Source organism: Lepidochelys kempii, chromosome 2 (genome assembly GCF_965140265.1).
Source record: "Lepidochelys kempii isolate rLepKem1 chromosome 2, rLepKem1.hap2, whole genome shotgun sequence".
Classification (NCBI taxonomy): Eukaryota; Metazoa; Chordata; order Testudines; family Cheloniidae; genus Lepidochelys; species Lepidochelys kempii.
This window is the reverse complement of record NC_133257.1, coordinates 212,534,423-212,546,582: the sequence shown is the minus strand read 5'-3', so window position 1 is coordinate 212,546,582 and position 12,160 is coordinate 212,534,423. Positions and strand designations below refer to the sequence as shown.

General features: G+C 38.6%; 1 protein-coding gene across 1 annotated transcript in view; it reads left to right on the top strand.

The window, feature by feature from the left end:
- HDAC9 (histone deacetylase 9) overlaps positions 1-12,160 on the top strand; it is a 704,899-nt gene that overhangs the window by 571,025 nt on the left and 121,714 nt on the right. The window contains exon 19 of the mRNA XM_073333773.1: positions 668-775. Within this exon, the coding sequence (XP_073189874.1) occupies positions 668-775 (108 nt within the window). The remainder of the gene's footprint in view (positions 1-667; positions 776-12,160) is intronic.

Here is a 12,160-nt window from a genome sequence, read left to right as displayed (position 1 = left end):
AGTAGCATATAGAAAATAGGATTGGGATTATAAAAATGTGGGATTATCCTGAGGATGCTTTTCTTTATCTGATTTATTATTTTAGTAGTTCTAATTTTTAAATGATTTTATTGAGTGTTCTCAGTAAATCTAAAATTTTCCTTCCATTTATTTAAGGAATATGAACGGTAGCTGTCGTCTTGCGAAGAATATGTGCTACTGATTTCTTAATAACACAAACTTTTGCTTTCCTAATGCCTGTAGTCAAAAATTTCTTTTAAATTCTTTCTTTGTACTGGCACTTGCAAAACTCATTTTCACGTATAACTAAGGGCCCTCTAAGTAGTAGATATATTGTATCTACTACTGAGCCTGGTGTCTAACAGGCCTGTAACTAGGCCAGATCCGGCCTATGTAATGCTGTTTGTAATGAGAAATCTAAACAGGGAATGGCAGTGAGGCATGACAGGAATGTGTTTCCATTGGAGAAGTCAGTGTAGAGAAAAAGTATAAGCAAAGCCATGTCCAGAAGGCCTTTTCAGCTGGCCAAGGCGGAAGACTAATGTTATTGTACATTGGCTGTCACCCTGCCAGCCCTCCCTCACTGATTTGTTTTCTCTTATACTCTCTCTCTTTCTTTCTTTCTTTCTTTTTTTTTTTTTTCCTTCTCTACTGACTGTTTGCTCAGGTGGACAGTGACACCATTTGGAATGAGCTGCATTCGTCCGGCGCTGCACGCATGGCTGTTGGCTGTGTCATCGAACTGGCTTCCAAAGTAGCCTCTGGAGAGCTGAAGGTGAGGTCTGGGTTGCGTGGTGTGTGGGAAAACGAGGGAAGAAGCTGAAAGAGAGATGTTATTTTTCTGGAGTTGTGGCGAGCGTGGAAGAGGAGAGAGTGGGAAAGATGGTCACTAAGGTGTGGTAATCTAAATACTCTGCTAGGTAGTTGGCAGATTTTATTACTCAAAACCTTCTGTTCACAAGGGAAAGGTTTGCTGTCGGTATACTGTAGTATTTTTTTTTTAACACAGAGGTGATTAGGGAGCTACAGTCCAAGTTAAAATTACTCATAGTATGTACATATCTGGCAAGCTGTACTGGAATTCCCTTTTGAAGTGATTTTTAATATGATTATTGAGTAGGATGTGTAGCCTCAGAATACCACCCAGAGAGAGGAAAGGTAACTAGTGGACTTGCAAGTTACAGAGGAATAGGGAAATTGTTGATTAGGGAGGTAATGATCCAGGGTATACTTTTCCATCAAACAACTTCAAACTGACTATGCTTCATTGTTCTTCCTCTCCCACCTTATTTTTCTCTTTTCTACATGATCTGAACAGAATGATGTACAAAACCCAAATTATTCCCAGTCTAAACAATTTATAAAAGCTCCAGACATGACAGACTTTGACATTTTATTTGGTATTTTAACACCTCTATTTAAGGTACACCATAACTCTTCTTGAATGCAGAGTTACCCCAATAAATATTGCTGGAGCTAACATGGCTTCTTAATGCAACTGCGTATACATTTTCTTGTCCAAATACTGGTGGACTTAGTCCCGTGATCAAAGCCTAGGTAGGAGGTAAATATTTTAGGACCAACCATGTATGTTGGAATGAAATTATGGTGAATTATGGTGAATTTCCTTCATCTCAATTTTACTTCCGTCAGTATTTCAATTATACCCTAGATAGCGTAGTTCAGTTAAGACAGTACTTTTTAGCTCAATTTCAAACCTGGATGTTGACAATTAGGTGCTTAAATCATGATTATTGTCTGACAGTTTCCTTGTACTCTCCTGTCAGTCTGTCTGTATCCATCTGTTGCCTTTTGTCTTCTACTTAGAGTGGGCAGTGTAAGCTCTTTTGCTCTGCGTTTGTACAGCGCTTGATTCCTGGTCCATGACTAGGGCTTCTATGTGGTCTGATAATATAAATAAATGAATAAATAATAAGTGTTTGTGATTTGAAGCACCAAATGAAGAATTGGGGCACCCAAACATATGACCATATTGTGGAGCCCTCTACTCAGGTTGAAGAGTAATCCTGCTGACTAAATGTCAGGCCTTTATGCACAGAAGTTTGAAAATTGGGCCCTGTTTAGTACTGTGCATACAGTTACAGTGCATTGTTCCTGGCCAGAGGGACCAATGAGGGACCTGTAGAGATTTTTAGCAAGCTTTTATCTTTGTTGACTGTAGGTTGCCCTGCAGAACTTAACAGAGTTTAAAAGGAGGACTAGATAAGAATAAACAGATATGTTGTATGTGCAGTTGACATGACCAGGATCTGCTGCAAGACCTTTATTGCTTATCTCCACGGATTTATGGGGTCTTGCACACTGTGTGATTCTTCTTGGTTGTTTATCTGTATGTAATGAGTAGCTGAGAAGAATAAAGTGTAAGCCACTGTAAGACCTCAGTTACCACTGAAGTGGTTGCAGTCTGGAAGTCAATATTTTAAATCTAGTGCTAATCTGCTATTTACTTTTTAAATAGTAAATTGAAAATTGAATTTGTCTATAATTTAGATACTCAAAACATTGTCATACATTTGTTTGAGACACAAAATGCAATTGTTAGGAACCCTGCTGATGAAGTCTGCACCTTAGATGTATTGAATCAGCACATTCCCCAGCCAGCCCTGCTGCATCCCCCATTCCTCTCACTGTTCAGCACCATCAACTTTTGGCACTACACTGGCTGACTGTAGACCCCTAGTGGTGGGAAGGTTGTGGAGACTTCTGGCACTACAATACAATTCCTGGTAAACTTTTCTCAGCTATGGACCCTCAACTTGGGTGTATGTAAGCGGAGGCCAGTGTCAAACCTAGGTGAATATTGTTACAGGAGTGCTCTGTAGATGAGAGATGTCTAGGTAAATAATTAATAGATAAGGTTCACTAGATGGTGCTCAGGAATACAGAACATAGTTCATGCGGGTTTTAGGACCAATAGTAGTTGTGCACTACAAATAACTTCTTGTGTATAGCTCTTCATATGTGTGAGATCTTATCAAATATGGCCCATGGACTTCATTGGTGAATTAGGCTTTTGGGATGAGATCCTCACCCCTATGCTGGGCCCTTTAAGACAAGTAAAGGGACCAAACATTCCTGTGGAAGAAGACCTTTGTCCTCCAGAGGGAGCATTCCCTCAGTGCAAGCCCTGGTGTAGTGGGAGGGAAGAGGCATGCTGGGAGTGAGTACAAGGCATTGTGGTGTGGGTGGGGTCAGTGTACACAGTGCTACAACCGATACAACCACCCAGGAATGCTGCCGTAATTCAGGAGAGGGCTACATGGCAATCAGAGGTGTGACTGCAGCACATGTGTGCAAACCCGGAGGAGCTTTGATCTAGGTAGCTCTAATAAGAATAGTGATGCAGCTGTGGCGCTGTCTAAGTACAAGCCTGCCCGGGATTCTTGTACGTACTCAGGCAGCTGGCCCATGCCGCTGCCCATGCTGCCATTGTTATTTGAACTAGCTAGATCAAAGCTAGTTTCGGTATGGCTATACATACTGCAGTCACAACTCCCGATTGCTGTCTAGAGATATTTTTAGAGAGGCTCCCAGAGATAGCCTAAGTTATGTCCGGGACTTCACCAGTCCCTGGAGCAGCCCAGCATCAAAAGGGCACACCTTTGCTTTCTTCCTCCAGGTTGTAAGTTCTGTGCTGCACCTCTTAGCAGCACAGCACAGAATTTCACCCTTTAATGTTTAATGGAGCCAATAATTGCTCTCTGTGATAGTGTTTGGGTCTTTGGTATTTCCCTAGTGATAACCAAATTGTCATGATTAATACTGGTAACTTTTTAAAACCAGATATTTTACTATTATTATTTATTGTCAGTGCTTATTCATTATATTAGTAATGCTTTTAAGGCTCTAAAATTAATTTATAAGTATATAACAATAAGTAAATTAATACTATAATTGGTTATGTTTACACATTGCTCAGTAATATTATTCTTAAAAATACTTTTTCGATGCTGCAATATTAGTTTTACTGGATAGTATCTTGTGAAAATGCAATCTCTGAGTGTCTTTCCCGGTTATGTAATGTGCCTTGGATTTCTTTGGCAACCCTGTCACACCTTCCCATTGACAGAAAAATTAACAGATCTGAAATGGGTTAATTCTTGAACTAATGTAGCTGAAGAAAGGGGCTGCCTAATTTGGGGACTAATTCTGCAGTGGGGGGCCTTTTGTAATTAAGTACTACTCAATGTGAGTAAGATTGCACAACTGGGCCTTTGGAATCCACAGGAACATTTCTGATACTCTTTTCTGCAGTTTCCAATATCCCTATTAAGTGCTACTATAAGTTGGAGTTAATTATTTTAAGCACAATACTCAAAATAAGGATTTCTCTTCATTTTATTTTTATATTCATTAAATATGTCAACATTGGCAATGGCAACACTCTATTCTGTGCGAGAAACACATAAGCACCATATATTTTTAATTTGACAAATATGAAACAGAAGAGACCTCTGCAAACAACTGTGAAGAACTGGTGGATTTTGTCTGGTTATTCCCTTTTGTTTTAAAAGTTTCCATGGCAGTAATGTGCAAGGACACTCAAGAAAAAGGCCAAATCAGTTAAAAGATGACAAGGTCCGATACTATCTTGAGCATCTAGTTAAACTGAACCAAAACAAACACAAGCCCCTTCCCATATCTTCAGGTGTGTGGGTGGGTGTAATTACCCTCTTACTAGACAGGGATCATTTAATTGAATTAAAACAGTTTGAAATTAATATCCTCAGAAACAAAAACTGTATCCTTTTATGGGGTGGTGCTTTGCAATATGTCAGCACACATCAGGAACAAAATAAATTTGCTGTATTCAGTCATTGTTACTGTGCTGTTTCCCTGCTATTTCTGGGTAACTGGAATTGAACTTGAAATTGTCATTCCAAATAAGTTTGGATACTGATATTGCTCAAGGCTCAAGTCATACAGGGCCAGATCCTGCCTGTCATGCTCATGGAACTAGCACTATAAAATCAGTGATATTATTCATGTGAGGAGGGTAAGCACAATTTGTCCCAAAATATTCTCCTTCTTTGTTACTCTTTAAAAGGAGAGGCATATATTTGTTCATTTCCCCCTTCAATAATGCACCTCTTTAAAAAAAATTTTTTTTAATTGCCCATACCCTCAGTTCAGATGTATTGCTAAAATCCAGTTTAGGCAAGCAGGGAAAAAGTTGGTTCAGACTTTACCGTGGGAGAAAGGTATTGAGGCCTGTACATAGCAGAAGACGGCATAGTTATTTAGTTGTCAAAAGATGGGCGGAACATGGATTGGAATACGGCTCTGCTTCTGCTTCAAAGCATCTTTATAAAAGTCTGTGAAATCAGTCGAAGAGAAGCACGAAAAGAGCTTTACTCCTGATCTCTTAAAAACAATTAGGAAAAAAACTTCTTTAAAAGACTATTCTAGGAACATAGGGACTGATTTAAACTTCATTGGAGACTCCTATTGACTTCAGTGGGCTTTGAATTAGACCCATATGCTTGAATATGGTGTTGGTCTCTGAACCACTGTCTCACCTCAGTCTATAAAATATACGGTCAGACAAGATTAAGTGCATGAGATGCAAAAAATGTGCCATACAGTTTGTCAGATATTTTTGCCAGCACTGAACTTGGATACCAGCTGATTTGCGGATAGAGTGGGATGTTGTAATGTCCATATTGTTTCAATCATCATGAAAGAGTTGAATTAGTTGTGTTACTTGAATGTGTGTTGGTGTGCATAATAGATACTGGGGGAAATGATTTATTTTTTTTCTTCCCATCTTTGTAATATGACAAGTTATACCATTTGGGTACAAAGAACTATACTATTTCTGCTTGTTACATCACATAAAATGACTGAGGCATGTTAGTAATATGACATATTAACTTCATCTGTACCAATCTTCCTAATGTGTTACATATGCAGTTATATATTGATTATGTAAGGAACTGCTTCATGGTTTATGCTTTACTTTAGCAGGTATTTGTGTGGTACTGTTTTACTGATAAGTAGTTCTATAAGGCAACTTCAGATGTATAGCAAAGGGGGAAATGAAGAACAATGCCCAAATGCATCCCTGTTGAACTACACTGAAGTAAGTAAGAAATATTAAGGTATGAAGCATGAAAGAAAATGAGCCAGATTCAACCCCACAGATGCAATTTTCACCTTCTCCTGGGGTAACTGTTCCAGAGGTGATACCACTGCTACTCTGCCCAAGGAGTTCCGCTGGGGAATGGCAGTTTTAAAATTCAATCCCAGCTCCACTGTAACAGAGGCTTTTCAGCAGAGACTGATTTAGTTTAGCCCCCAGTAAATCTGTCTCTGCCTGCTCCTGTGGCCGTGGCCCCACTCACATTTGGGATTCTGCTGGCCAGCTCTGTGGGAGTGCAGCAACACAAGCCACTTATCTGAGAAGGACTTACCGCCACCAGCTCTCATCTTCCTAATGAATGAATTAATGTCCATGGCAGGAGAGATTTCCAAAGGCACATAGGGCGGTTTGGTGCCCAGTTCCCACTGACACTCAGGATTAGGTGCTTAGCTGTCATTTCCACCTTTGAAAATCTCTCCCTGTGCCTATTGCAACAGCATCTATGCACACTGAGTTAAACAGAAAGAAGAAAAAAGACAAACACAGAGTAAATTGCTATCATCAGAATTGCTTTGTTTATAGTTATTGTTATATTGTTTGTATTGTTTTTATAAAAGCTGGCAACTATAATTACCTAGTATGGTTTTTTAAATAAACACCATTTCCTTTATTTGCTCTACTTTTAGTCTTTTAAAAAATGCATTCAAAAACATCTCTTAGATGTTTTCTCCTAGTAATTATGGCTATGTTCATAGCTAAGTGATTGCTATTATTTTATACAACAATACAACTTGAATTATTCACTTGAACTTCACAGCAATTGTCCTTCTCTTCCTATTGTTTGTTTGATTTTTCACTAGGGTAGTTAATATACATGGCTAGACAGGCCAACCCAGGTACAGCCATCTTAGACTACAAGTCCCACGTTTCCAGTTTTCTCCAATGCTGTCATCTTTACAGAATTGTCACGGATGCAGACAAGCAGTTGCGTATTACTCTGTTTCCATCATACAGTTACATGTTTAATGGCGATTTCTTGTGTTTCTGGCCTCTGCTGGCTTCTTTTGTAAGAAATAATGGCATTCCTGCATGTTCGTTATAGTTTTCTTGGCAAATCTACATGCTGCTTGTACTGCTCTGTTAATATCATGAGTTCTTGTACACAGCATTCTTAGACACCAAGGGCCAGATGTTAGCTCCTGCTCTGGCAAATAGCCTTTAAAGCTACCCTAAAACAGACACCTGAAGATTCCCCTACCTCTTACACTCTTGTTCCCTCCACCATGAGGTATGGCATGTCTTGGGGTCATGCTGAAGCAGGATGATTGGAACACAGTGATTCTCATCCAGGATAATAGCTTCAAAGGGACTATTACAAGCTGGTGGGACTTAGAGCAGCCCTGTGGCTACTCCATGTTGTGCCAGGGAGCTGACAGTATCAGAGACTGGAGGAGCACAAAGGTGTTTTAAGGCCACCTTTGTCCCCTCCCATCGGCTGGCTGAATGGAACTCCTGCACAGCTGCAAATATGGCTACAAAATTATTTTTTTTAAATCACATAGGCCAACTATATTAAAAGTAAAGGTATTTAAAGTATGCTACTGTAAAGGATTTTATTTATGAAAGCATGGTGAACTTGTCATATACCCAACTAGTGCAGTCTAAACAGAGAAATGTAGTAGTGTCTTATGTCAATATTGGCCTGATCCAGAAGACTTGTGCACCCAATTACTATGTAAAAATCCAGAAAATTTGTTAAAACAGAGCTAAAGCCCTCCTATTAAAATCAAAGGGATGTTTTGATGACCAAGAATGGCACTTTGAATATTACTATTGTTAAGCCTTAGGTCCCAGCATCACACTGTTTTACCTATTTACACAGTCAAAAGACAAAGAAGGCTAAATTTTCAAAATTAGACAGCCAAGCTGTGTCTTTAAAAAAAACAGGGCTAGCTTTTTTCACACAAGTTGTCCCATTGGGATGCAGCGGCATGCATGACACTGCAAATGACTGGAACACTTTCTGGGGAGCATTTATTTGTCCTGTAGGGTGAAGTCATGTGAAACTCATTTGTAAAGATCCAAAAGGTGCTTTCAGTCAATGCACAAGTGGGCTTATAAATATCATACAGTACCAGTTTTGTACTGAACTTGAGGATAGCAAAAGAGGATTAGATGTCTTTTTTCCAAAGGAACCCCTGCTTCTTGCCGCAATAAATATATTTTACAAATGCTGTACGTTTTTTGTAACAAGACATAATATACTAAATACCATTCATTTTAATACAAAAGTTATATTTATCAATTAACTAGTCAAAGTTGGCTGGCAGTGGTTTCAACTGCTGAATCAATGTTACCCTCTCAGGGCCTGACTGCAAGTTATTAATCATCCTAAACTCTCTTTGAAGCCAATGAGAGTTGATAGTGCTCAGCACCTCTAGAAGTCATTCAGCACTTTGTAGGAATGTGTCCATAAACACATGAATCATTGAGGATGGGTACAGGATATTTGAGAAGAACATCAGTAACCATGATCTTGTTCTCACATTGCTGTGAATGGACAAATTCACATTGTGGCAAAATGCTTCTTAGGCCTATATTACCTCATTATGCCGTGGATCCACCATAGAAGATCAGTGCATATAACCTGTACATAAACAGCAGAGAACCCAATAATGTGATGGAAACTATCCTTGACTGCGCATTTCAGCAGAAACAGGATGGATGTCCGATTGTGCTGTTGCATAGCATAGCATAGCATAGCATCAAGGAATTAAGTAAAATACTGAAGAAAAGAATGCTAGCATACATGACTGATCTCCCAGCTACTCTTTGGAAAGTAGGCATCCAGCCACATGTATAGCATTGAAAGGGAGCAGAATACTTACCTTAGTACAGGAAGAGAATGAATTCTCCTTGTTTTTCTCCCCAGTAGCCTGGAGACAGGATCACATAGATCGAAAATGCATCTTCTCTGTGAATTGAAAGTTTGAATATATGACTCCTCTCTCATTCCCAGTTTGAGCCTGTGTAGACTTTATACCAGTGATTCTCAAACAGGGGTACACGTATGCTGCGGGTATGCAGAGGTCTTCCGGGGGTACATCAACTCATTGAGATATCTGCCTAGTTTTACAACAGGCTTCATAAAAAGCACTAGCAAAGTCAGTACAAACTAAAGTTTCGTACAGACAATGACTTGTTTAAACTGCTCTATATGCTATACACTGAAATGTGAGTACAATATTTATATTCTAATTGATTTATTTTATAATTATATGGTAAAAATTAGAAAGTCAGCAATTTTTCAGTAATAGTGTGCTATGACACTTTTGTATTTTTGCATCTGATTTTGTAAGCAAGTAGTTTTTAAGTGAGGTGAAACTTGAGGTATGCAAAACAAATCAGACTCCTGAAAGGGGTACAGTAGTCTGGAAAGGTTCAGAGCCACTGCTTTATACCATCTTAGTTGCAGGTCTACTCCTTATCTTCAAGTTTAACCAGAGAACTAAGTATATAATGCCACAGACGTGAATCTTTCTTTTAATGTGCATTTATGTCAGTCAGTTTACATATAATGGTTTCTGTATCCTAGTATAAATAGGTGTATGTAAAAAATGTTTTGAATTTATGTGTTCACTTCATTTTCAACATATTGTTCTTCGTTACTCTGTCTATCTCTACAGTGTATTTTTGCATTTCTGTCTAACCCTCAGCCAGAGCTGTTCAGAGCTCACAGTTTGGTATTTAAATATTGCCTAAATAAATGAGCTGACATTCAGTTGTGCTAATATAGAGTATGTTTGTGCAAAGCTTGAAGCTAAAGGACATGTGAAGTGTTCTATCAGTTGCATGAATGTTGTTTTTTAATACTGTGTGTTAGCTGATAATCACTGTTCAGTGTTGCTCAATATGGATTAGATTAAATTAACTGCTTGATCACCAGCATAGGGTTTTTTCCTAAGAAAAATGTTTCCCCACATGCCTGTTGTAATGCACTGTATTTCAGTGTAATGTACGGATATATAATGCATGCTCCAGAGGGGTCACATAGGTATTTTGGATGCTCATAGGGGACTGACAGGGTTAACTACCCCAAGATGTCCCAAATTAGCCACTGGTAAGGAAACTAGATCTCCAAATGGATCATTCTAACAATTCTCCTTGCCTTTGTGGATTGCCAGAGTAAAGAAACAGAAGAGAGGAGTGTACAATGTATTTGTCATGCTGTCAAAAACAGGAAAGTGTCCCATTTTCTCCCCTTTAGATATCCCCATGATGTACTCTGAGAGATAATCATCTTAATTATATCTATCTTTTGGGAATACTGATAAGGTTAGATAATAATGATCTGTGAACTGAGCAGGGGCAGCTATAATTCTTGCACTGATATTTCCAAATTGTTTTCCAGGATTGAAAGAGCAAAATACACGTCATAACTTGATGAGTGATGCCTCCTTGACTATGTGTTCTCTTGGTTCTCTACCTACATGTACTTGAATGTATATATTATTTAGATTTTCACAAATGATAGAGGGGAGAAACACATCTCAGAATTTGTCTGAATGAGAATGAAATGTGTTACACTCCCCTGTGAAACATATTTTGTGAAAAAAGAGGCCGCAAAAAGTACTAAGATTTTAGCTAGCAATATTTGGTTTGACAGCTATAGGCTAGCCCATCCTCCTTCTGATTCACTATACTGTATATTAAGTACAATCAGCAGACTAATTACTTTAGACAGCCAGTGCTGTTCAGTATTGCCAACCCTAAGTATTCAAAAATCATGAATTAGATCCCCCATGGTCCGTTACATTGGCTTTAAAATGATGAATTTTTTTAAAAATAGTAAATTTGGGGTACTTTTAATTTGCCATCTGGCCTTTGAGCCTTCAAAGGTTACATTTTCAAGTTTTTCTCAGCAATTATGAAGGCTAGAAATGTTTTTTTTAATCACCTGACTCCAAGATCTGAAGCTTTATGAAAAACAACAAACCCGATGAGTGTAGGCAATCCTGGATATTCCTCTCTAATGGCTATGTAGTTGCCTTGGTTTTTGGTTTTCATTGCTGGTGAATTCAATCAACAGGCAATTTCTGTTCAATTGCCAAGGGAGATATAGCTCAGAACTGACACATATATCTGACGTGTGTGTCTCTTTTTGATAAAGTATGAACATTTATATGCAAATGAGGAGTATGACAATGAGAGATGCTGCCGAGTGTCCTGAAGTCTCTAAATGAGGGTCAGTGGAACTTCCTTTGCAGCTGCCTTGGGCTCCGTTTAGACTGATAACACAATAGTCTAGACTCTAGAAAATATTGTAGTTGGCTTCTCTAATTGCGTTTAGCCGGTAGGTTATATGAGATGCTATTGTAATGTTGCTTGGCTGTTAAATTAGCCTTCAGTAAGGCAACTGCTATTTTTACATTCAATGGCACTTTTGTCTAAGAAAATGGATCTCACATACACCAGTGTAGCTCCCTTGATTTACTTGTAGTTACTCATTATTTACACCTGTGGAAGTGAAAGGACAATCAGGTCCATCGATTCTCATAGTTGTTTTTCTGGATAAGTACTGCAGCACTGCAACCTAACTAGCCTCTTTAGTTCTAATTAGAATAATTTATCAATGAAAGGCATATGTATTCAACAGTACTTTACAGTGTTTTCTTAAAATCCATTGCTGCATTTTGTATGAGAGATTTGGGGCACTCCTTGTTGACTACTTAAAATATAGGTTTGGCTGCCAGAATTATGCATTGATTAGAACCTCATTTTTTTAAATCTCCATTGGCTATGGTTTTAAAGCAGTAGTTGAACACACAAGAGTCCAACTCTGCTCCCCGTCGCATCTGTGTAAACCAAGAGTAAATCTGCTAAAGTAATGGAGTTACTCCTGATTCACACTGGTATAAGAGGGAGTGGAATTTGGCCCAGGTTTTGATTAACAGTTTTTTCCTTATGATAGCAAATTATTTTCATGACTATCCAGCCTACATTTTTGAACAGCAGCTGTCCTGCAAGGATTTATAGATCTTTCCTTTACTTCATGTA